The sequence below is a fragment of the Aphis gossypii genome, chromosome 1, assembly GCF_020184175.1.
Source record: "Aphis gossypii isolate Hap1 chromosome 1, ASM2018417v2, whole genome shotgun sequence".
NCBI classification, from domain to species: Eukaryota; Metazoa; Arthropoda; class Insecta; order Hemiptera; family Aphididae; genus Aphis; species Aphis gossypii.
Genome location: NC_065530.1, coordinates 29,575,871 through 29,603,585, shown reverse-complemented (window position 1 = coordinate 29,603,585; position 27,715 = coordinate 29,575,871). Strand labels below are relative to the sequence as shown.

Genomic DNA, 27,715 nt, shown 5'->3' with positions numbered 1-27,715 from the left:
AGTTATTTGTTTTTAAATTACTACTAGAAAAAATTAACTGTAAAAACCAATTTTGTGTAAAAATGTATGTTTTTCCGAATATTTTGAAAATATTTGAGAATGTCTGCTTTTAAACCATCTAACAGCTAACTTCAAAGCAAATCCAATTTACTATTCTACTAATATTCTAATACAAATCATTTTTGTAGCTTTAAAAAGTAAAATCTTTATCATTTTACAATGTTTAAAACCAATATACAAGTTTCATCTTTCCACTCAGAATCTAAAAATAGTAAAAAAAGTATATAATTAATCTTGGATTATGCATTATACATAGGTAGCTAACAAATTCAGATTCTAAGTAACTTTTAAATTACACACGTGGTACACATTTAAATTTAGTTAAAACTTAAAACAAATAATATTCTTCAGTTATTTAGTTTCTTAAACAAACACAAGATCTTTGAATTAACTTGTTAAAATAATACACTGTTATTTAATTGTGTTTTTATAACTTAAACCATCTATTTTATATTTTATTTATTTAGCTTTAATACAAAAACAACACATTATTCTATGACAATTTTATTTATTAAAAAACCATTTATTTATTTTTTTAATTTCAAATGATAAAACGAGTATGGAATATTGGTATTTTAGAATATATTTTGTTTTAAATGTATATAATATACATTTTAAATTTTATTATGAAATATAAATTGAACATTACAAGTATGAATTTTAGCTTTAAAACGTTCTATTTCAATTATCTGATCGAGGTGATTGTATGATGATTAATAACAATACTTATTGATATATATTATATGAATAAATCTGAGATTATCATGCATGCTTCAAAGTTTTCGATACACTACGGCCTTTTTCACACATACACGGTTTATGTATTATGTGTGAAAACGCCCTTACATGGCCTAAACCATGTGGACTTGTACGGACACAACACGAACACGGCACGATCGAGATAACGTGTGAAACCTTCCGTAAATAACCATTAGTGAACCGCCAAAAAACCGTGAATACGGAAATCTGTGTGTGTGTATGAAAAATGCCGTACCAATGTTTTTTATTTGTTTATGGTCTTATCAGTTCTAAAATAAAAGTTATTATAGTTTATAATTATTATTATACTAAAAAATATATTAATAACACTGACATACCATAGAACAATGTGACTAGGTTTGTGGCATAAGGAGCTTCAAATTATTCTAATTTTTTTTTAATAAATTGCATTATGCAGTTTGATAGAGTTACGGACACATAAAAAACACATATTTTGCGAAACCAATACATTCTTATATTTCGCTTAGAATCTAAAATATTACATGAAAATATAAAATATAATAACTTTATACTATATGTAATATATTTATTATTTAAGTATAATTGTATTTGTAGATACACTTTCTAGCAATGCCTCTATGGTGTTATTTTAATTTTGAATTTCTTAAATTTAATTATTTTATACAATTGTACGTTTCTGTTTATTTATCATAGTCAACGCTGATTATATGAGACTAGGATATCAACTATTCATGTGGCGCCTTTATTCTGCGATATTCTTGCCAACAATTTTATTAATGTGAATATGTGATTCAAGTTTTTAAAAAAATGGGCGGGTATTACATATTAATCACTCAGTAACAACTTATATTTTACATATACTTCAAAATTGTTACAATCATAATTTAAAATATTATTCTAATAATAATAAAATAAAATAAAGGTAGTGTGCAAATATTTACAACTTTAGATTTTATAGACATAATAGTATATATAGTATAATATTGTCTTTTTATGTATAAAATTCATTTTATACAACTAAACTGTTGATACTACCTATTTCTGGGATTTATCATGTATATAAATTATAAATTGATCTTACTAAAAATAATAATGATTAATATTGATAGTTTATACTTGAATAATAAATATAGATAAATATTTCACACCAATTTATAAGTACCATATTATAATTATTATTAATTATACTTGTTTTAGAATTTATTATATCTTATAAATATAGAATTTTTGAAGAAAAGAGGAACTGAAGTAGTTATAGTATAGATTAGGGATGGAATATTAATCAATTCAATTCAGTAAGAAACTTAGTGTCTAAATACATTTTGCTTATAAAATGTCATACACAAAGTTTGTGATGTAAAATGTAAATAATATATCTAATATTTTCCGTTGTAATCTAAAATTAAAAGCTAAGTACCTACTACCTTTCTAAGGACTAAGGTACAACGAATATCAAACGTATACGTTTGTTTAAATCATTATACATAAAGCAATACAATTAGATATAAATTGTACTCATTCTGGATTAAAATGCACCCAAAATATGATTTAGTTAATGGAGTCAATAGGTTAATAGGTACAAATCAAAAGTTTCATAATATTTAAGTTATTATTTTTTTTTTTTTTTATAATTTTGATAAAACAATTATTTCAATTTATATAACTAAAACATATCGGGAAAGTCGATTTACTGTATAGGTATTGAGTAGTGCAATGCATAACATAAGTACATAAGTGTCTCCAACTCCAGTACCAATAAAAATTGCAAATATTCACTTAATTTTCAAGAATTTGTACGAAATATTTCACAACATTTTAGTAAGGGTTAGTGGCATTTTACTTTCAAAATAAATAAAAAGTTTCTAAATTTTCAAATGCCTTTAAATAATTAAAAATTAAAAATTAATCAATATGTGTTGAAAATATTAATATATAGAAAATAGTAAGTAATATAAGTTTCTTTTTTCAAGTTTCTAAGATAATTTTAAACTATTACTTTATAATTTATAAACAATAAAATAACAAACATTTTTTGAGGATAAATTACGCTTATAAAAATTAGTCACATGCTTGCGGTAACCTTTTTCTTTTTAATTCTATAGTGTGAACAACTTACAAAGAACTTTGTATTTGATTTTCAAGCTTATAAGATATTAAAATTAAAATTGTACTTATTTAACGCAATAAGCTATGATTATAATTTTATATTGTAACTACAAAATTTTAAATGCTGAAGCCTGAAAGTGCTTCAGTTTTTGATATCATAATTACTATTTAGATTCTCAAACGTTTTCAATGTTTTTTAAATCAGTATATAAATTATATAAAACTGACAGAGTTAATTAGTTTTATTTAGTGGTTTATGGTTTTTGAGGTAATAAAAGATTATAATAAAGTGTGTACTAATAAACGTTTGAACTAGTAAATAATTGCATTTAGTTACGTTCATGGACCTAGTACTTTTCAAAAATTAACAAAATTTAAATAAAATAAAATTTTTTAGATTTCATATAAAATAAACGTAACAACTTAAAACAGTACAATTTTAGTGTCACCTACTAGATGTTTAAAAATAATTTATAATGTGTAGGTGTTTTAATGCGCATCTGAAGTACTTCAGCAATGATAAAAATGCATTACGCTTTATTTCATTGTACACTTACATTTTACTACATTTATTTTTGTATAGTGATCAAAAAGATAAAGAGTAGGTCATTATGAAATAACACGCGTATAAACTCATAGAAAGTTAACCAAACGTACTACTCTTAAAAAACAAAATGTTCTTTTTTTTTATTATTATCAAAATTTATTACTGAAAAAATATTTTTAGTATATTATAATTAATAATTATAATGAAACTTTCACAGATTACAAAAACAAAAATTAATTGTTATTTTGTTATTTATACATTAAAACATTTTATTATATTATATGTTCTTAGGTAATATAATACAGTGGCGTACTCAGAATTCGTTATTGGGGGGGGGGGGGGGTTATCATTTATGTATAAGTATAAAATGTTATTATTGTAATATTTCATAAAAGAATTATTATACTTACATGTTTCATAAGTAACTCGTCGTATTAAGATTGATAGGCGATAGCTATAGTCAAATTAAGGTTAACGATAAGAAAAATAGCATAAGCGCTACAGAGACAAATATCTTTCAAATCAACGCTTAATCTCTTAAACCACTTATCAATAATTCGGGCCTTAAACATTGAACATTTTTGAGCATATTATTTTTCTTTAAATGGAATAAATGGTATAAGAGCGTTTCCGGACATAGCATTGGAATGTAATGCTACCGTTAGCGTTGGTGTAAACACGTGCCGACTAAAAAAACTAGAAAAAGGTATAAAATTGTATCATGCTTTTGGACCACATCCAAAACGGTGTGATGTGTCGTTGGAGACAGTATTCGTACATGCAGACAGAAATGTATTCCCGAGAAATAATAAATCGACATCAATTGGCGGCCAACAAGGGGATGGTTTATTTGGCTCTAGTCAACCGTGTCGGTAATTTCACGCTACAGGTACAGTGCAATATTTGCATAGAAGTGTTTATATTATATGCATAATGAATATATTTATATTATTTGACATAAGTATTATCCTCTCATATAATAATAATATTTTATTAACAGTTTTATCTTTATTATTTTATTAAGTCTTATCTTAACGTACTACTGTATTATACTTACCTTATTTCATTATTGCATTTTATCAAAATGGTTTTCTTTTTGTCACTTAGTCAACGTGATTTTAGTTCTATTTATTTCAGTCTCTTGCAGCATGTATTAAAATCCTTAACTGAGTATGTTGCTTACAAGTTTAAACCATAAATTAGTATAATATGAAAATGCGTAATTATATGTGCAAATGTGCAATATTACAACAATAAATATTGTTTATGAATAATAGTTTATGTTGTAACTCGTAAGAAAATAGTATAATTATTAAAATAAATGTGAATTAATGATATACTCATATCATAATATATATTTTGACATGCTGTTTTCAGTACATATATATATATATAAGCCATTCTAGAATGTTTGACTATTTTGAAATACTTACATTATTTTAATGTTTTGCAGTTTATTAACTTTATATATTATATATACTTTAAAACAACTAAATCATTTTTTAGTAATACATTACAATAGGTATACTTATATGAGTTCGATAGTTAAATTTTTTTAAATTTAGACCAAAGGAATGTATTATATTATTATATAAATAGACGTATTTTTAATTTTTATAATAAATTTGAATTCTCGCATACCAAAAATAGTACTAAAGGAAGTACAATAAAAACTATTCTCTATTACATGTATAAGTTGATTTCAACAGAAAGCCCAAACAGCAAAAGTGGAGAATTATGACATGCGTGTGGAGGTACCCATTGAATCTGTGAAAATCGTGATATTTAATTGGTCATAAATATTATATATATGTATATAAATACATCTACTCATATTTGGATAGTACATTATTTTAAAAGTCTTCCTTTACATAAAACAAAAAATGAGTTAAAAATGATTTATTTGAGTACATTTTAAAAAATACGTTTTAAAACAAAAAGAGTTGAGTACCTATAACATTTTTATTTTAAATCGTCATCTTATAGTTTGTATTGCACAATTTACCATCATGACACCATATAAAATATACAAACATTTTAAATTAAATTCAAAGGTTTTATAGATGGTTTATACTACATCAATTGGTAACTATTACTATTTATTTTTAGACCAAAAAAAGTCATATTGTTCAATCCTTCGGCCTTCATCATGGTTAAAATCTAAGAGATTGTAAGTTATTGTCTTTTAAAACTAGAATGATTAAATCTAAATTTAGTTGGTTTTGTTTAGGTATGCTCAATGTGTATCAACAATATTTACTATGTAGTATTACTGACTACTGTTAGTGGTCAAAGATAATCCAAAAAAGTTTTTACACATTTTGGCAAACATTTTATTAGAACGTAAATTATTATTTATTTAAATGAGGAAAATTAGAAATAATATACATCATTATGTTTTGATGTATGTATGGTTACTTGTCTGGCGCCTCTATTAGACAACTCGAAATTGTGTCCCTGATTTGTAAGCCGGTTTTTATTTTTTAATTTATTAACGAATAATCCATTATGAAGCCATGAAAGTCTTGTATACACATGTTATATTATATATACATTAATGTTTTATATTGTTTCGCTTGCTCATTACTAAAAAATGTCAAAAAACGTGTGGGTTGACAAAATTGTATTTCTTTCATAAATATCTTCACACATTCTGGTCAAGGTTTGTTTTGAAAAAAATGCCTTTTGCCCGTTAAATGATAAGACTATTTTTATTTGTCCTTTTGACTCGATTTTACAGTTAAATATATTATTGAATTGGCATAAGAATTCAATTTTTATAAATATGTTAAAAAAACAATCGTTAAAATTATAAAAACTGAGATCTCTTGTATATATTGTTGACAATATGTTCTAATTCAATCACTATTCACTACCTAGATTCTTATTTGTTGTTTTGCCAAATTCTCAAAAAAATAACATTAGAAAACAATAAGATATAATTCGTAGTCTTATGATAATCCTATAAACTAATTATGAAGTCTTTTATCATTTTAAATCTACTTATTGACTGTTGTGTAGAAGTAGTAACTTCATATAATGACTATTATTGTTTATGCACTTATATAAATAAGTAATTGTATAGTTACTCATTGTTATTCAAAACTATTATTCATAATATCATATTGTAAACTTCACTCAATGCGAATATTAATAAATAAATAGGTACTTACATCGCTGTCTTATGTATACAACTTTTATATAGTTAAAAGAATTACTCATAAGTCATAATTCATTTTAAGAGGACTTACGTTTTTTAAAAATTCCTATAAATACATATTATAGACTATAGTACACCGATTTTTGGTTAAAATTATTTCAAAGTTATATAAAGTATAATCAAAATTGTTTCTTTGGAACAATTGTATATTTTCACTCTAAATAGACTTGTATGTACCTACGATGTACCTCATACTAACTCTAAATTATTTTAGGTAAGAAATAATGTTTTAAGCCATTCTAGTATTTTGTTTACTTGGCATCTAATAGACTTATTTTATTTGTATGTTTAATGAAATCGAAACTAGATTCATTGTATTATGATTCAGGTGCTCAGGGCCTAAAATAAATGAAACTTCGTATTACACTCACTTAAAATTTAATATAAGAACCTACTTACTACCTCCCAAATCATAAAATATTAATTAATAAAAAAAACTTTTAATTTTAAAACTTAACATAATATTAATTCACTTGGATAAAAGAATTAAGAAAATACAGGATATATTTTCCTAAGATCAATATTATTTACAATGGTTTTATTATTTTTCTTTGAATTTATCAAAAGCCTCTTGATACTACTCTAGTACTCTTATTTTTCGCGTATGTATGCATTTTTAATTTAAATTTAATGATTTTAATGTCTTGTATTTTGTTTAATCATTTAAAAACTATGCTGCTATGAGAATAACACTCGTTCTACTTGGAAATGTATTATAGTTATCATATTATCACAAAAGCCACGTGGTATAATATCATACAACAATTTATTATTACTTTGTTATTATCATTAACCTTATAGCATTAATTAAATAATAAATAATTTAATAAGTAATAACATGGTTGATTATAAATCATTAAATATATTAAATATATTTTAAATTTAATCATAATATCTATAATATAAGATATCTCACTAATTATTAACTCCGTTCATTACAAATGTATAGTAATTATATATTTATATTTATTTATTTCTCAAAGTTGATAATACAACCGTAATAGAAAACTAAAATATGAAACTTTCAAAAAAAGTTATGTAAATGTTAAAAACCATCTTTTATATTATTTATAATGCACTTTTATTAATATTATTTGAAATTTTGAAAATACTAACAAATTGTTGTTAATAATGGAATTTTTAAATATGTGCCACAAATAGAATACGGTCCTTATATGGATTGAACTAAATTACTCACACATGCAACTAATAAAATTTGTTGACACTGTAGTTGTTGGCATACAAATAAAGTGTTCTCCGATTAATTTATTCTTTGACATCTTGACAGTTTAGCTGCACAAAGAATTCTGAATGGCGCTTTGCCAATGGCATTCTGTTTTTGTTTATTTATTTTTCGATTTTGTTTTGCAGATGACATTCGATGTCCATACATTTAATACTGTTTACGATAGGTACGATATTATAAATATATGTAATTCTCACTGATTATTTTTAGGTTTAATAGATTTAAATTAATTTTTTGTATTCATTAATCGTATTAGCATCTACGCATATATATTATGTATTCAGATATTCTTGTCCTTGTTGTTTCACATCGATAATGATCATTTTATTTTTTGACTATTTGTAGATATGTATTTTATCATCTGAAAATAGGCAAATAAAATACTAAGTATACAAATTAAGAATTACGAAAAAAAATCCCATAAAAAGTAGGTACCTACCCTTACTAGAAAATTAAATTTCTATAGCATTAAAGTTAATAAATTTATATACTAACTAGCTGATCCCATGCACTTCGTTGCCCGTTAAAAATATTAAAAATGTCAATTCTATATTATTATATACCTAATGATTCGAACTTTGCAGATTAATAATTAATTAAAATAATAATAACAATTTGTTATTTAATATTCGGTTTAACGGTGTTCAAAACTTAGATATTTTCATTGACCATTTTGAATCTTAAAAAAATTGTGCAAGCACCATTTTAAAATGCGAATTTTGTAAAATGTTTTCTTGTTGTACACACAATTTGTGGTACGAATGTACCGTGTAAATTGCAAGTCTCTATCTATCTATCTTTGTTCAGGTTCTTCGTTTATCAGTCAGTGAGTTAGTCAAGTTATATTATAGTCATTCCACTTGGCGTTGCCCGTGAGACTCTCATATGATTATGCGAGCAGTATAATATATTATAAGTTAGGCAATCCACCTGTAGTGGATTGTGGGCCCCGCGAGATGTTTACGTAAGTTTATAATTTTTGTATAAATAGCTAAGAGTTGAAAATTACAAGATTTTCTATAAGGTTGGCTAACAATAATTATAAAAGAACTTAACTTTTGGTGTATTCAGGCTATTAAAATATAAACCACTTTTTATACCAACCACTGTAAATTATATTCTAGGCTGAAAAATCATCTCCTTTCAGAATCGTTTTTCGTATATAATGATACCTATCAATGGATTCAAATTTAATACATCAACATTATAGTGACTTACTATAAAGCAAAGCGTTACTCACTTGACCACTCTTTTTTTTCATTCAGCTACCTAGATGGTTGAAAAAGAACATGTAGGTGGGTACTTAGGTATTATAGGTGTCTATTATTCTAATCTAATATTTTTTAAATTCAATAGTTGTTATAATTGTCACGATGCACAATATAATATAATATATATATTCCAAAACTTTTCCAAAACTAATTAAATAATTCTGTAACAACTTTTCATGTACGAGTATATTATTGATTTTATACTCCATTTTAAATATAATAATTTAAAATAGTATTAAATTACAATTTATAGGTGGTACTTACTTAAGTACCTATTAGATAGGTTCCCATTAACATTAATTAACCTAAATAAGAAACTAAAGAATCTAAGAATAATACTTATATGAATTAATAGAAATTGTAAAATATGTTTTTTTTTTTTTAAATGATAAGTTTAAATTTTTAATCGAAATATCACAAAATATAATTAAATAAAAAAGTAAAAACAAATAGATATATGTATTTTGCTTATATAATCATCAAATGCTCGATTGTTGTAACAAGTCAGGATGGCCGAGCGGTCTAAGGCGCCAGACTCAAGGGTTTCCCTTGTCCGTCATAGCGATGGATAGTTGAGCGTTCTGGTCCTCATCTGAGGGCGTGGGTTCGAATCCCACTTCTGACAAACTTTTTGTATTTTTTTCTATACATAAATTAATAGTTATTTATTAACATTAACTTTATTTATAATTTTAATTACTTAGTTAATTTTTAAGAAAATATTATATAATTGAACACAAAATTATTAAAATACATTACTGTTCTTTTAAAGTAATGAATAAAACGGCACACATCCGGACTAACTTGACTAACTGGTGATTTATAACTGCATTAGACATAATAAAAATGTATTTCAAGGTGAGTAGTTAGTATTTAGTACAACTTTTAAAATCATATTTAGGTATTACTGTATATTAAGGTATACCTATTATGCATATATTTAGTATACAATTTATCGTTAATGTACATACCAAATTGTTTTTTATAATAATTATAAATTAAAAATTATCCTTATAAACCTTATAGTTAAGTAGGTACATATTGTGACTTTTAGAAAAAAAACTAAAATAACTTCTGATTTAGTCATAAATGGGAGTATGTTGTATGTACAGAGTGCAGAACATTATTGTAGTATTTTCTGAAATGTACGTGTCTGTTCACATTTATACATTTTTCACATTTGGTTCTTGAACTAAACTATGACTTTGGATTTTTGAAACCGTGATTGCGTCAGGTTAGGTTAATCTCTGCTCTATCTTTATAATAAGGAACTTAACACTGGCTAAAATATTGGAGTAAAATGGAAACCAACCTTTTTTTGGAGGAAAATGGCTATAGCCTTTATAATATATCCCATTATATTATATTTATATGCATTATGCAATATGCACTGTGCATAGAGTCCACTTACTAGTTAGGTAGGTACTTAGGTACCTACGTATATTATATGGCTATCAGTATTCTTGTGTTTATAAGCTAAAATGTTTAAATGTAAAACACAATATAATACGTAATTATTTTAGAAAACTCGGTGACATCAAACATAATTGAATGCAATTATTTATACAAAAATTATGCTAAATACAATAGTTTTTACCCCTTCGAAAGCATCTAGCAGAGTGGCGCAGTGGAAGCGTGCTGGGCCCATAACCCAGAGGTCCGTGGATCGAAACCACGCTCTGCTAAGTAAATTTATACATTTTTTCATTCTGAAATATAACATTTTTTATTTCCTATTATATTGGTCAATATAATTGGATATGTATTTAATGATTGCTACAATGTTTAATATTTTAATACCGTACAATGGACGCGTTTATAACACATAGTATATTTAATGTGATCGCTATGTAAATATAAATCATCATTCATCGGTCAACAATTACACATAATAGTTTTTACTTAGTTATATAAATATATATATATATTATATACAGGAAATAGATTACACATATTTTATTTATAGGCATTTATACTGTAGATATAATTAATATATAATTAATTTCTCAAACTATTAAATTTTGATATTGTAGGTACGAACTATTTTATTAAAAAAATATATGTGCAAAATATATTATTATTTATTATCAATCAACAATCAGCTGTATACTTTTTAAAATATTATACAAATAAGTATGTATTACATTTTACATAGAATTCTTGTGATAAAAATAATTATAATTTATAAATGGTTGTGACATAAATAAAATTAAATAATTATAAATTGGTAATATATTATTATATTAACTAGTAGAAAGTAAAATTTTTAGAGCACATCAGTCATTTAGAAATCATTATTACAATTTAAAATTAAATATTCTTATAATTTTTACTATTGATTATAAATATAGTATTTATAATCAATGGTTTTACTAAATACATATAGCCATAACCACATAAAGTTAATGATTTGATACCTACCTTGATATGTGCCAATGCGTTCTATATTTCATTTCGCATGGTAGGTAATAGGTACCTATTATTAAAGCATATTATACTATAACATCCAATATTCTTTGATAAATATATCCTATTATAGTTTCATAGATACATTATTATTATTTTTTATATATTTATTAGTTATTACACTACTACAATTATTAACAATATGGTGTGATTAAAATTTTTAATTTTTAAATTGTCTTAACTTTAGATACTGTATCGAATATAATTTGTCCTCTTTTTTTGTATTCCTATATAGTAATATAATAATATAATATATAGGATATATGATATATCTTATTGTGTTTTAATAGGGTTTATTAAGTTAGAATTTCGATGTATTTTGTGTTGTTTTTTGAAGCTAACAAAACGCATGCTCATTTTATAACATAATGTATAAAAAATAAGGGTATTCATAATACCTATTAGTACATCTTCATAATTTAATCATAATAATCTTAACTTTTTATATATATATATATATATATATATATATTATAATAATAATACAAAATTCAGTAAATATCAAATAATTAGACTAAAGTTTTATTGGTATCATAATATTATTATCTTTATTTCTAAATTATATATTATTATTAAATTCGATTGTCGACGTTATTAATCTGTATACATTTTATATATCTTAGTATAATATAAAAAGACAATCAAAAAGGACTGAACTGCAAGTTTGCAACCGGGGGGCAGTATCTGTATAGTATAAAAATGCTGTGCTATAAACATACATTAAACAATTAACATAATATGAAATAAGCAATAGGCCAACAGTGACACTACAGTCACACAGTATCACAGAGTACAATTTTATTTGAGTATTAAAATGTGTTTATTAATCGGATATTTATCAGTTTATTTCATAGTTATCATATCTATACAAATAATTAAGGTATGTACAATGCATTCATCATTAGCAGAGTGGCGCAGTGGAAGCGTGCTGGGCCCATAACCCAGAGGTCCGTGGATCGAAACCACGCTCTGCTAAACATTAATATTTTTTAAATATCAATAAAAATAATATAATACTTCGAAAACGGAATTTTTTGAGGAAAATAAGCGTTTTAATGATTTATCTTTGACCACGGTTAATTAGTCAACCGTGTTTCTTCTCAGAATCTATTGAATTAACAATGATTTGTTTTTTTATTTTTTGTTTTGTGTCAGACAAATGTATTCACACATAAAATATATATTATATATATATTTTTTTTTTTTGGTTATAGTTATTTAGAAGTATATGAAAATTCACGTGGAAATGAAAATTATTATTTACTGATTCTATCTTTGTTCATATTACAGTGAAACTGTCACACATGAAGTCTCACGAGAAACAAAAAAAAATCGTATTGTACAGGGAATAGGGATTCAATTACATATTTTTAATAATTACATAAAAATATATTTCATATTCTAGATTATATTTAAAACAAATAATCAGTGAGTTTCTTTTGCTTATTATTTCCATAAATTGTAATTTTTTCATAAAATATTGTAGTTTTAGAATACACACCATGATCTTTTAATAGTTTACACCATAGATAAAAGATAAATAGCTCGGCAACTCTGTCACATTACGGGTTTTGAAACACTAAAACAAAAAACACTGTAAACTTTACAGTAAGAACTAATGTATCAATGAATACAAATTTGAGATTTAACACATCCATTACAGAGCCCTATTCCATGATGATTGACATTCAAAATCTTCTATATAGTCTTGAATAGAAAGATTGGTGATAACTTCCGAAAATGTTAATGCAGCTATAAATAAATAACAGCAGCAAAAGTACATTACTAACATTACAACATAATTTTTAATAAAGTTTATAGAATTCCTGGAAACTTAAACTGATAACAGTGATAACGTTTATAGTGTGATTCAATAGGTATTTCAATTGGACTTTTATATTGCCAACAAGTAAATTTTTAAGATCTTAAATTGTATATCATTTATTTACTGATAAATGATAATGGATGCTTATTGAATGCATATTAATATATTATGTTTTGATTTATAGGCAAAAAACTTCATCATTAGCAGAGTGGCGCAGTGGAAGCGTGCTGGGCCCATAACCCAGAGGTCCGTGGATCGAAACCACGCTCTGCTAAACGTTAATTTTTTATGTGTGGCTGAATAAAGTACAGTGGATACGTAGGTGACTACATTCATGTGATAATATACAAATTGAATGTTTTTTTAAATTTTTTGTTTTTTTCATTCTCTTTATTTTTAATAATTTTTAAATGTAAATAATAATAGGTGATATACATATTTGGTATATTGAGCCATGATTTCGTAGGTATTTTTAATTATACATCATTATTCAATAGAGTAGGTAATTTAGATTCTCATTATATTATTGAGTAATTGGAATTTGGATATTTCCTTTGCACTATTCGATTACCTATTGCATTTTTTAAGTACTCCCGCGTTAGGTTAGGTTAGTGCCTTATACATTTTCTTAAGATATATAAATATTACAGTATTATAAGGCCAAATTTAAAATTCTCATTACTTGTTATACTTTCCAATTTTTTGACATAATATTAAAATCGTTCAACGAATGATAGCATAAAAAACTCACCCTCAATAAGGGCTTTTTAAATAAATATGGTTATTTCTAGCTATTTCATATCATAGCAGAGTGGCGCAGTGGAAGCGTGCTGGGCCCATAACCCAGAGGTCCGTGGATCGAAACCACGCTCTGCTAAGGATATTTTTTGTTTTTTTTTCCTACTAAGGTAGGTTTTTATTTTAATTTATTGTTCTTAAATATTAAACATTTGAAACTTGAAAGTATAAATGAATTTAATGATTGAATACTACATTTTGTTGGCACTTCCCTATCCATAACTCTCTTTACTAATATATTAAATAGGTATTATATATTGATTTTAAAATTTAAACGTAAGAGTATTATAGTTTATTTTATAAATAAATAGGTATTTCAATCATATTTAAGATAAATTATACAAGTAAATATTCATAAAAAGTTTTCTACTTCAGATAATATAATAAAATATAATGCTAATATGATAAAAATTATTTTAAAATCTAAACATTTGTAACTATATTATAAAAGACGTAATAATTAAATTGTCTGAGATAAATGATAATGCAGTGGTCGCGGTAAACGATTATCACACTGTATAGTGTTTAGCATATTATTATTATAGGTAAGTATTTTACGTATTTCGATTCAGTGCTTATTATATATTATTATTTATTAAGTATGAAATGATTATTATTAATTTATATTTTTAACACACATTATTTTAACAGTAGGTATTTAAATATTCACAAAAACCATGTACAATTTTTAATAATACATTTTTTTTTTACAATAATTAAAGCTCATTAGAAAAAAAAGATTTTTATTATTAATTCATAATTGTGTAAGAGTTTTTTTAATAACAACATTAACTACATATTTAATTTCATATTTTTAAAGAAAATATTTTGTTGAGAATTTTGATATAGATAATAGATATACATATATTATATTATAATTCAAATATTAACCTTGTAGTTAATTAGTTACTTATATAACTATTGTAGAACTATATAAGTACCTACCTATTAAAAGTTAAGACGATTAGAGTAATGAGGCATGATTGTTCGATGTGTCCCGTGCCATTAAACTTATTAAAACATTAAAACTTAAAAATTATTAACTACCTTCAAAAAAAATAAATTTTATTTCAAAAATTTCATTTTGTAATGAATTGTATATGAATTCAAATCATAAAAGTTAATACTTTTAACGGGGTGTCATACTTTGACTACTGACAGCTCCTAATCGGTAGCTAGCGATATTAGACATTCAGACATGCAACAGTTGAAAATTTGCATTTTTAAATCTAGTCTAACTGTCTAAGTAGTTTAAATATTACACTACCCCATGAATTTTTTAAGTCAGCCCCTACACTCGATTAGTGCAACATTTGATGTTCACACGTGAGTTATAAAAGTAAACTCATCATAACGTGCGTGTCGCGTGATCATGTGGTTTCGTCGTATAGCTTGTCTGTTATCTAACCAGCACTAACTAAACAGTTTTTTTACCTAACTATAATATTGGCAACCATGGGCGTAACTTATGAAATTTTTATGGGGGGAAACTTTATTTTATATCGATGTACCGTATACTTTAAGATACTTAGAGACTAAATATACCCAATAAATACATTTTGCAAAATATCAAGGGGGGCAGTTGCTCCTTCTCGCCCCCCCTTTACGCCCATGTTGGCAACACATTGACATTCGATTAAAAATTAGTGACCTCAGTGAATGTACTTTTTTATTTATAATACTACTACCATTGATTAAAGAATAGTATATTTTAAAATCAATACTACTACTATGAGTAGGTACTGTTGTCTATGACTTAAAAATTATATTATTATATTATATTATATAGGTGTATTTGTTTAAATAACCCCCCCTCAAATAACTTCTCGTGATGGAAAAATGTATTATGACATTTTTAAACAACACTAATTGTTCATGAAAAAGTTGGAAAAGCATACATCCAACGTGAAGAATCGATAGTGCTACAGTAGCCACGATACGATGCACATGATAATGTAATTAGGTACAATAATTGCATGTGCTTAAATAAGGTGGGGCTCGAAAGGGCTTAGCTTCCCCTAAGGTAATATGTTATTTCGTTTTAATATACAGGTAAACTTTATTACGATAAATTATAGTTATAATTAATATGATATACTAGTAATTAGTAATAATACGCATTAGTAAGTTTTCATTTATTTTAATTTAAACGTTTTTTTAAACAGTTTATGATATGATCTATTAGTAATATAATATTCATAACTTATAATAGTAAATTGTAGTTATAAAAATGGCCTGCCGCACCTAGTGCCGCTACGTTTGGACGAATGTATCGTCGTCCGAATATCTATATACGAACAGCGAACGTGTACCTATGCGTGAGTATAATAATTATTACACTGTGTCGTCTAAACACATAGAAGTATCACTGATGAATAATAAAATGTATAAAATATAAAATTGTAAGTGTGTGAAATTGAATGAAAGACGAATTTCTCCTTATTTTAGTTATTGAAACTTTTTTAGCTCAAGCCCTATACATTTGACTCATTTGAGGGACCTATTTACGCCATGACAAATAGTGGCGCCAAACTGCCAAATGCCAATCGTCTGGACGTATTAAAATATTTTGTTATCAAATTTCATTTATCACCATCACTCGGTGTAGCCGCCGACGCAACAACGCTACCGGTTTTCGATATTATCACGATTCACGGGGCGTTTCTACTCGGATTATAGGGCGATTAGTCAAACGCAGAAACGCCAGAAACGTAGTCGTGATGAATAGTGAATACCGAATACGAATATCCCGAGTTATTAGGTAGTTTAATATTATATATTATATTATAAATGATAAAATTATTATAATTATGCCGAGATTGTAGACCAATGTATCCAAATTAAATATAATAGTATAACTGGTATAAGTGTATAAAATCGAAGTCGATATAATTCGTTCGTAAAATTTTACAATATATGCAATAAATCGGCAGATTGTGTGTGACTCGTCTTAAACATTATAGTCGTGCAACATTCGACAGAGAGGCGAGTCTATTCGTTTGGACTTTAAGGTACTTAAAACAGTTATTTATAAATACCTAACATTTTATAATATTATAGTAAAGATATTAATTAATATTTAATAATTATTACTATTACCTTTCATTCGATTTTAGCAACAATCTAAGTATAAAATTGCAAGTCCAAAACTCCAAATGTTCAATGTCCATCAGGTTTTATCTTATCTATAAACTATATTCTATAACATATATATATTTATGTTATCTATTTTCTCATGTAACACAATTATTAAAATGGATCATAAAATAAATAAATCCACCTTACAAACAATATATTATTATATTACTATTCATTTATCTCATAGCACTATAATATATTAACAAAAATAATAATATGATAAAAATGTAAATATTATAATATTTTAATAATAATAATGTGCTGTAAGGTCCGGCTCTCACTGTTCTCAGTGTGTCCAAACAAAGAAATAAAAAATTGTAAAACTATGTTGTGTTTGGATGGTATTATTTTTGAGTAACTGAGAACACGGCTCATTCTTAAACCACAGATTAAATAAATTTTATTTAATCCGTGCTAAAACTAGAGAGCCTAGATTGGCTCTCTAGCTAAAACAAACTCCAACAAAATTTAGAATATAAAATTATAATAAGTATAGCTCTAAACGGGCTAAAGAATTAACCAATAATAAAAATAAATTATTAAACTTATTTGAAATGAATGAAATAAATAAATGTGCAGTTCTTCTTTATTAATATCGAATAATACATTTTATTTTCTATTTTTTCTGTACTTATTAAAATGTATTTTAATTAACTATAATATACCTACTATTATAAATACTAATTAGATATACAAATAATAGCATATAATTATAGAGTATTCATATTTATATGATGAAATAACGTTGAACTTCTATTTAGCTTAAATTTAATAAGTCATAGTTATATTCATAGATAACTTAGTCATAGTTTTCATTGCTAAATATATGTAATTTCGTTCATTTTTGAACTTCGGACGTCTAAAAAAAGTAATTATGTTTATAATTGTTTAGATTTTTTAGTTCCAGTATTGTACTTGTGAGGAAAATTATAATAAAATATCAAATCTTGGCTATAAAATAGAAGATTTTATAAATTTTTTGCTATAACATATTAGTAGTTAGTACATTTTCGTGATTTTGATCAAATTGTAAAGAATTTAAACTTAAAATTTATAAAAAAAAATGCGCCTACTTACAAATGAAAATATTTCAAAAGAGTGTAAAATGATAATATTATTTTTAACGTTTTCACTAGTTGAAGAAATACTTCATGAAATATCAAATAGCTAATAATAAAATCATGTTTTCAAATGTTTTTTAAGATTCTCTTGATTTCTTATTTTGATTTTACATAATATATTCTACTGGTTATAATACATCTATTATTAATTTATTTCTGTTTGAAATCTACATTCTACAACCACTTGCAACTATCTATTTAAATTTTTAATAATGATTATGTAAAACCTGTAAATATTTTTCTTTGTGTAATAGTATAAAACTATAAACTGTATACGCTTTTCATTTTTTTCTTTAAGACTGTACAAAATGTTCTTCTACTGTTTATAACAGTATTATTTAATGTCGCTAAAAAGCACTGGTTGTACTGATAATTTATAGAAATAAAAAAAATAAAAAATAGTTTGTTCCTATCATAAATAATCTAGGTACCTACGAATTAACCTTGGTCATACCTGTAAGGCTATAATAAACAAAATATACGAATAAAATGTTGTAAATATTATTGACTTTAAAATATATATGAATACATATAATATATATAAATATATAATCATATGATAATAATTTAATTAGCAATAACTATAGTAAATGGGTAGGTACCTACTTAATAAACAATACGTCTATTGTCTTTCTCTAATGCTAATCTCTATTATACTAAGTAAACGTATAGTTAGTTTAACATTTAAATAACGTTTATTGTATTATGGTACATGACTGTATACTGTATAGTATATTATTATCTATACGCATATAAACAGAGTGTTTTTTTTTCATCATAGATCACTTATTCTTTAAAAAGTACTTAAATTAAAAAAAATATATAATTTTACAAAATGTTATTAGTTTTTTGTAATAATGTGTGTTCTTTGTCCTTTGATAATTTAATTATTTAGTATACAACGAACAATGTTTATATAAGCTTAAATTTTTAATATAAAAATGATTTACAAATTTCAGAAAAAATATTGATGTTAAATTTATTATACTTAAGAATAAGGTATAATATTACATAATATAGCATTCGTAATTAAAATTTAACAATATGAGAGTGGCTATAATCGGAGCAGGAGTTGCTGGCTTGGCTTCAGCTAGAAGATGTTTAGAAAATGGTTTTGAGCCCATCGTGTACGAAAGATCGAAAATAGTAGGTGGAACTTGGGTATATGAAGAACGAACCGGAGTCGATGAATTTGGTTTGCCAGTCCACACAAGCATGTATAAAAATCTAATGTATGTATTTATTATTGTTTCGTATTTGTATTATATATTGTATAGATGTATAAATTAGTTATACATATTATACATATTGTTCTATTCTGTGGTTATACCTTACACCTATAAATTTTTCAGGACGAATTTGCCAAAAGAATTAATGGATTTTCCAAACTTTCCTTATAAGGATTTAGACAATATATCATTTTTGGAACCATGGCAAGTGCAAGAATATATTGAACAATTTACTGAACATTTTGGACTTAAAAAGCACATTCAAGTAAGAATTTTTTATTCGTTTATTTGAATTCAATAAACTTGAGGAGGACTATGAAGAGGGTATGCGAATAGTATTTCATACATACGATTGCTTAACTAGTTAGGTACTAGACTAACGAGACTACTAGAGAATAGAAACTTTTAAAGAGATCAGAATCTGCAAAATATTATATTATCTTATAATTATCTATCGAGAGATTTTATGCTTTAGTGCATTTTTGTATAGAGTAATATTCCTTTAAAGATGTTTTATATCGTGATTTTTTGTAGTTTTGTAGTTTAGTGACTTCAGTTGAAAGATTAACAAACAACTGGCAGGTGACAGTGGAAGACTTGAAAACAAAAACATTAAAAACTGAATACTATGATGCAGTAATGGTATGTAATGGACATAACGCTTCGCCTTTTACCCCGGATATTCCAGGGAAAGATGATTTTGAAGGCGTACAGATACATAGTCATGATTATAGAATACCTGAACATTTTACAAATATGAATGTTCTCATAATTGGTAGTGGTCCCTCTGGCATTGATATTTGCACGGATGTATCTAAAGTTGCAAATCAGGTAAACGCAAACTGCCTTTTATACAATAGTAATTACATTAAATAAAATAATAAATCAAACTTACAAAATACAATATCAAATGTGTCTAAAGAATTGCAAAATACAGTACATTTTAAAACTAAATATCATTCCTATAATGTACCTATATAAATATACAAGTACACGTATTTAGAGTTTAATTTATAGTATATTTCATCATATTTATTATTACAGTTTTAGGCATTTAATCAATTTGATTCCCTAAATATTATTAGTGAAATATTTACTTGTAATTGGATATTTTTCACGGGTAAGGATAATATTTAATTATATACTTAGATGTAGCCAAGGTTTATTTTTTTGTTAGAATTTAAAAATAAAAAATTGTTTGGAAAAGTTATTTTTAAACAAAAGATTTGTAGGTAGGCCCGGGGTTTGTACAAGGCCTACCCAGTACCCACTAGCTACATTTAAACTTCCCATAAAGTTGTATGATTTCGGATATGTTTATTATATTGCATTCATTTTGGTACTAAATAAATAAAGTTATTAGTATATTAATTACTAGGTAGATAGTAGATAGGTACCATTTAAAAATGTCGACATTATCATATTTTATAATGATAAAATTATATTCCTGTATAAGATATAATAATATACTAATAATAATTATACATTTATACTATTTAATACATATGCCTAGTGATATGCGAAGACGTGAAGTGGTATCAAAGAAAGTTTTTTTTAAATCGAGCTTCATCATGTTTTTTAAATATTATGTCATCATGACTTTTTATTATATTATATTATTTAATTTAGGGTCAATAATTAAATTTAAATTTTTCTGTATAAACAAGAAAAAAACTGTGAAAATTTGTTTAGATGATTATAAATTGGTAGGTACATAATTATATGTACTTCACCATTTCACATGAAATATTACTTTAATAATTCATTGATAAAATCAATTATTGATTTAAATCTACTCGAGAACTGTCTACCTTAAATTATAATAATTACATTATAACGTCTAAGTACTAAATATGTATATGTTTACGTAGAATTATTAACTTGATTATATTTTATAAAACAATGTTGATTTTATGATGATGTAAGAATGAGTCTGATTCCCCTCCCCCCATTTTTCGCTTACAGGTTTATTTTAGTCATCACAAGCCTGAATTAATTGAGAAAGAATTTCCAAAAAATGTTGTACATTTACCAGACGTTGAGTTATTTTCTAAAAAAACTGTTTGTTTTAAAGATAAAACTAAGCAGACTTTGGATGCTGTAATTTATTGCACAGGTAAATGCTTTAGAATTATTATTTTTTAAAGAATTTCCGCCTATCATGATACAAATATATGTACTAACTACAAATGTTTTATGGATTTAAATGATTTAATACCTACAGAAACAATATCCAAGTACAATAAATTTATTATGATTTAAGAATATTTAAAATGTACGTAGTTATACCTATATATAAATCTATCTATATAATTGCTTATAAAAATAAAATACATATATATATATAACTATTATCACGTATTGTCTGATTTTATAGGATTCAAAATTACGTTATCATTTTTGAAACCTAGTTGTGGAATTAATGTTTTGAACGACAAATTGATCACTCCGCTTCATAAAAATATCATCAATATGAATAATCCTACTATGGGTTTTATTGGATATTTAAATATGACTTTCGTATTCCGGATATTTGACTTACAGGTACCTACACTTTTAACTATATTATTATTAATTATATAATATACTTGTTCTGTATACATAGTTTAATGACTTATTTATAAAAATATAAATTCATATATAGCTTTCCTTATTTTAATGATGTAAGATACTGTTATGATGTGTTAAATCAATATGAAACGATTCAGAAATGAGTTCTAAGCTCTGTTACAACTAACTTGAAAATATGTTGGTGAAAAACAAAATACTTTGTTATAAAATTCACTCACTTAGTGGGGGACTTTGAAACCGAGTTTCCCATAAAATATACATAAAATTAAGCAACTAATAAATAATAATAATGAGATACATATAATAATAATAAGATTATATTATTTTTTATATCTGAATAGAAAAAATGCGTGTTTTTTATAATAATAACAAACCACGTAGGTAGTCTATAAATAGGTCCTTCGGTGGTTTCTTGGGTTTAGAAGATAACGATGTCGATCGCCAATTGTATGAAACTACTGGCCGACCGTCTCAGTTATTGCATGTTATGTCATTGATGTGTGTTACGGAGAGGGCTGAGGTGTATTATCCTCCATTTATATACAGTATTGAATCTTTTAATTGTAGTCCGCCGGCTACCGCGTTACGTATCATCACTCGTCAAGTCACTCTTCGCATTATGCTGGCACGCTTCACTTTTAAGTTTTACTCCACGCCTTGTATTAATTTATTATATAATATATTTTAATGTAGTTATTTGTATTTGGTTTATACAATTATATTATTTTTGGTTTGTAAACCGAAAAAATACAAAATATTGGATTTTTTATTACCAAATGGATTTAATTCTTTGACATGTGAACAAAAGTATTTGTTTTAGTATATAGTTTAAAAAAGTTAAAATTTAAAATTTTAATTTTCTATATAAGACGTAATTACTATTAATTATAATTAATTGATGTGTATTGTATAATGAATAGTAAAAATTAATATTAAATAATTCTCAGAAAATAAAACTTATGACTAGTGACCTCAATATAGGGCGAAGAGTTAAAATAATGACCAGTTAACATATAATTAAACGTGTGTTAGATCGTTAGATGACTTACATTTTAGCTTAGGTCGCACTCAGAGGCGTTCTCAGGATTTTTTAATGGAGGGGGATGAAAGAATGGTTACATGATAAGCCGTAAGGGTAACCAAAAGTAAACAAAATGTGTATCATCAATATGTAAGAAAATAAAGAACCTTGGGGGGATCTATCCCCCATATCCCCCCCCCCCCCCGTGAGAACGCCTATGGTCGCACTATACTCAAGGTTATTTTATAATGTTCAAACCACGATATATTATTATATTATAATATATCGTGGTTTAAACTTATTACTTATACGAGTATTATGAGTTACACATACAAATATAAAATTATACTTATTCTGACTACATGTCTACTAAATAATCATTTTCAATTATTTTATAGACATTTAATATTAATTTTTAATTTAATTTCAAAATATTATAGACATATAATTTAATCAATAGGTAATATAAATATAATTATTTTTATTTAAAGAATTTTAATTTTTTTTCCAGGTGCGATATTATTTGGAATTTCTTCGTAAAAATTGTTTATCCAGGTTGGACAGTATGGTGACGACGATGACTCCGGTCACCACACACTTTTTAGGCGAAAACGTGTTAAACTACTGCAAATCGTTAGTATCAGATAAAAATAAAGTCGAACCAATTCCATCAATATATTTTGAAATTTATTTTGGATGTCATGAACTTAAACAACAGTATTTTAGATCATATCAATCATCGGTCTTTAAAATCATCAACAATGATGAGTATTTAATTGAATTCGATGCAGAAAATGCAAAAAATAAATAAAGTACGAACGTAAATACTAAATATTTATATTATATAATAAGTAATAAGTAATTTTAGTTTATAATCATTACAATTTTGTGGTAAAAACACAAAAAAGGTTACATTGATGAGCTTATTATTTTATCGTTGTTTAATTAATGTTGTATTGTTATAGTATATTTTGTATAATAATAGGTACTCAATAGTACCTACACCAGGGATGTAAAATCCATGGCACGCGAAAAATTAAAATAGCTTTATTATATATTATTAAAAAGGTAAAAATATTTTGATCATAAGGCTTTTATCAGTCAATATTGAATATAATATTTAGAATATTTTTCATGGCACTCTCGAAAAAAAAGATAATTTTTGGTATGTAGTGTTCAAAAGATTTGCCATCCCTAACCTATATCATAGTACATCTATAATTGTTGATGCAATCATTAATATAATATATATTTATATGTATATACTTAAATATTTATAACAGTTGTACAATTTTAACAGACATAGTTAAATCATTTTAACTATCTTTTTTATTTACTATTAAAAAAAGTATTTACTATTTTTAAGTAATCGTTTTTTAATTTTTTCATTAGAATAAGTGTTTATTTTGTAACTATGAATAAAGAAAAACTTTATTTCTAATAAATCAAATTTTTAAAAATAAAAATATAACAGAATCCCTTCTGATGTTAAATTTAAAAAATAAGCAGTTTTTATGTCCTATGTACAATTATAGAATTGATTTGATTGAACAAAAACTAATTTGTGATATTTATCTTCATATCATCTGTCTCTACAATGATAAATATACATCTCAATTTTCCTTAAATTATTTATGTCAATTAGCCTCAATTATTTTTTTTAAATAATAATTTATATTATTGATGTCAATAAAATCTGGATATTTAATTTACATAATATTGCTGTATAATTTACTTATTAATTATTCCTAAATACTATTATTTTTATTATAATAACTTGTAATTTGTTTTTGAAGTAATACTATACAAGAAAATAGATTAAATATTTTTAATCACTTGAAAAATTACTTCGAACATACGAATTTAGTATTTGATAACACATGAGGTGGAGGGATTGTAATCCTCAAATCATATTTGAATTACAAAGTTTGATGTACACTATTTTACCCGAAATAATGGATAACATAAGATAAATGTAAAGGCGTAATTGCGTTGTGGCCAACATAAATGTTAATTGATGTACGTTTTGTCGACTTACTCCATACTCAAAAAGCCAACTTACCACAGTTTTCACTGGGTAGGCGCGTGTGCTGAGCTATCGACACATTGTACTACTATATATTAATTATTACATACTAATCCAAAGGCCAAAATAATTCTTTTAATAGTTCTTTACCAGAATTATCATATTTTATTCTGTAGCATAGGCGATAAAATCCCAATGTTTATCAAATCAATAACGTTTATACCTATCTCAAAAACAATATATTATTTTGATACTATTCGTACTATAGCGTCATATTATAATATGTTACAGTCATACACAGTTGGGTTCAAGGTAAGGTGCAACATACGAAAAAAATTGTAGGTGTACAGTGTGAATAATATTAAAGGCGATATGTGTATTGCCGTCGTTGCCGTCCTGTGTGTAGCGATGTTCGGGTCGTTGCCTGCCGTCGTCGCTGTACCCCTAACGATCGCAATTATTGATAAATCGTCATCGATCGCTGGCCCGATCTTTCGAACTCAGCCTGCACCGCAGCCTGAATCCCGTTATCCTGACAACCCAACTGCGGTCGTCGAAACTGATTGCGATGCGACGAACCTCCCGCAGCAGCTGCAATCGAGTACACAGTCGCCGAATGACGCGAACCTCCCTCAGGAGGAAATACAGCCCGCGAGTACGAACGAGACAGCAATAGACGACGCGTCGTGTGCCCAGTGAGTTTGTGACTATAGATAATAATAGTTATAAACAATAGATCGTTAACTTCTGTCATTTACTAATATTATCAATGATGAAAACATTTAATACGAATATATGCATAATCAATGCTATAACAATATTAGTAATATCCCTGCAGCTATGGGTAAAGTATATACGAATACGTTAAAATATAAACTTGATAGCGTTGTACTTCGGTAAAAAACTATTCGGAAAATTTTCCGAATCGTATAGCTTTCAATGATCATTTACATTCACGGTTCTATACACCAATTTCAATATTGTTTTACATTCACCCACGAGTACTACAAACAACATCTGAGTTATATTACCTATGTCCTACGCTATTTATTTATTATACATACTTTATATATTTTTCTTAACTTACTCTTTTAAAGGGTTATACTAAATCTGTAAAATTTATCAGCTAGGGTACTAATGCAGTACTACTCTACATTTTTTTCCTATTTGTGTCACTGCAGCTGCGGATATATCTTATAAGTTATGACAGTTTTAAGGACCGGTTTATATTAAGCACTATCCATTTGTAATACATCTCGAAAAATGTATTGTCATTTGTCGGGTAGACTATTCATTTTTGATCGTATATCTAGATACAACTTATATGTTCACCCACCGTTAAAACCAATGTGCTGTTCGTTGGAGAAACCATATCCCGTACCCGCTCATCATCGTTTCGTTCCTATTTTTTAACGGATCCGTTTTAGGATGGACCAGCACTTAATATTTACGTAATATCAGCGCGTATCATGGCGTTATGATGGCTTATATCTTGTCGGACATCATTATAGTGCATACTGTTCATAATAGTGCAGGGGGACACGGAAAGAAAATACACACCCTGATTGTCAACAAAATAGATCACTGTTGATCGGAATCTTGCGATTCGTCGAACCTATTTACTATAATTTGTTATACTATACGAGTGGGAATGAAATATGAAGCGTAATATACTTACAATTCAAACATGTCGACAAACAATAATAATAATTATAGACTTATAAAAAGACTAATAAATATTTTTTGTAATAATAATTGCAGATATAATGACGAAGATGGCGAAGACTTTGAAAACGACTACATTCTGTTTTTCTCTTGGATACCAATAATTTTTTTACTAATGATAGTATTGTTTGCGTATTCGAATCTTAAATCTTTTTGTTTATCTAAAATGAAAACAGATTCTGTGGAAACACTGTGTTTGCAATCGAGCAATTCTCGATATACCTAATATTGATTAATATATTATACAATAACAATAATAAAAAAAAAAATCTGCAGTGTGTATGCTCAGTGCTTACTGTAAACTGTTTTTAAGGGATTCAATTTCCTGATAAAATGAAAACGATTATACTCGCCAGGTTATAAAATAATTGTAATTTAAAACAATTGGCTGTTAACATTCATTTAACTCCACGGATTATTTTTACCGCTGTTTTCATTTTAAAAATTATTTAATTATTTATAAACATTTTTTCTTTATAAATAAACGATTTATAAACAATTATCGAGCATTTTTCACATACAATACAATTTACTATAATAATATGAAACACGTGCTAAAAAATTAGTCCAGACAAAACTATACTTAGTTTTTGACTTGGGTCTC

The 27,715-nt window shown here is 25.8% G+C and overlaps 2 protein-coding genes, 1 long non-coding RNA gene and 5 other non-coding genes across 10 annotated transcripts; all 8 read left to right on the top strand.

Annotated features, from left to right (window-relative positions):
- The first annotated feature begins 3,799 nt into the window (after nt 1-3,799).
- Nucleotides 3,800-13,850, top strand: LOC126549021 (uncharacterized). The gene is made up of 2 exons (XR_007603165.1): nt 3,800-4,343; nt 13,667-13,850. It is a non-coding gene; the product is annotated as an uncharacterized LOC126549021 (long non-coding RNA).
- Nucleotides 9,695-9,816, top strand: Trnal-caa (transfer RNA leucine (anticodon CAA)). Its single transcript has 2 exons — nt 9,695-9,732; nt 9,771-9,816. It is a non-coding gene; the product is annotated as a tRNA-Leu (tRNA).
- Trnam-cau (transfer RNA methionine (anticodon CAU)) lies at nt 10,805-10,876 on the top strand. The gene has a single exon. It is a non-coding gene; the product is annotated as a tRNA-Met (tRNA).
- On the top strand, nt 12,561-12,632 carry Trnam-cau (transfer RNA methionine (anticodon CAU)). The gene has a single exon. It is a non-coding gene; the product is annotated as a tRNA-Met (tRNA).
- On the top strand, nt 13,685-13,756 carry Trnam-cau (transfer RNA methionine (anticodon CAU)). The gene has a single exon. It is a non-coding gene; the product is annotated as a tRNA-Met (tRNA).
- Nucleotides 13,851-14,287: 437 nt separating the features above from the next.
- Nucleotides 14,288-14,359, top strand: Trnam-cau (transfer RNA methionine (anticodon CAU)). The gene has a single exon. It is a non-coding gene; the product is annotated as a tRNA-Met (tRNA).
- Nucleotides 14,360-16,468: 2,109 nt separating this feature from the next.
- On the top strand, nt 16,469-25,846 carry LOC114127246 (senecionine N-oxygenase-like). 3 transcript variants are annotated; one of them, XM_050199934.1, is made up of 9 exons: nt 16,469-17,291; nt 19,499-19,771; nt 19,892-20,033; nt 20,303-20,599; nt 21,734-21,884; nt 22,146-22,312; nt 23,872-24,172; nt 25,678-25,698; nt 25,754-25,846. In XM_050199934.1, exons 2-7 carry the CDS (start codon nt 19,584-19,586, stop codon nt 24,169-24,171), a joined length of 1,245 nt encoding a protein of 414 aa, XP_050055891.1. In that variant the 5' UTR covers nt 16,469-17,291; nt 19,499-19,583; the 3' UTR covers nt 24,172; nt 25,678-25,698; nt 25,754-25,846. The 3 variants fall into 3 exon arrangements, with proteins under 3 accessions (XP_050055891.1, XP_050055886.1, XP_027847237.1); XM_050199929.1 differs by having other exon boundaries at nt 25,678-25,815; XM_027991436.2 differs by lacking the exons at nt 25,678-25,698; nt 25,754-25,846 and having other exon boundaries at nt 16,470-17,291; nt 23,872-24,729.
- Nucleotides 25,759-27,613, top strand: LOC114127248 (uncharacterized). Its single transcript, XM_027991439.2, has 2 exons — nt 25,759-26,081; nt 27,148-27,613. The coding sequence occupies exons 1-2, from the start codon at nt 25,759-25,761 to the stop codon at nt 27,335-27,337; spliced, it is 513 nt and encodes a 170-aa protein (XP_027847240.2). The 3' UTR covers nt 27,338-27,613.
- Nucleotides 27,614-27,715: the final 102 nt, after the last annotated feature.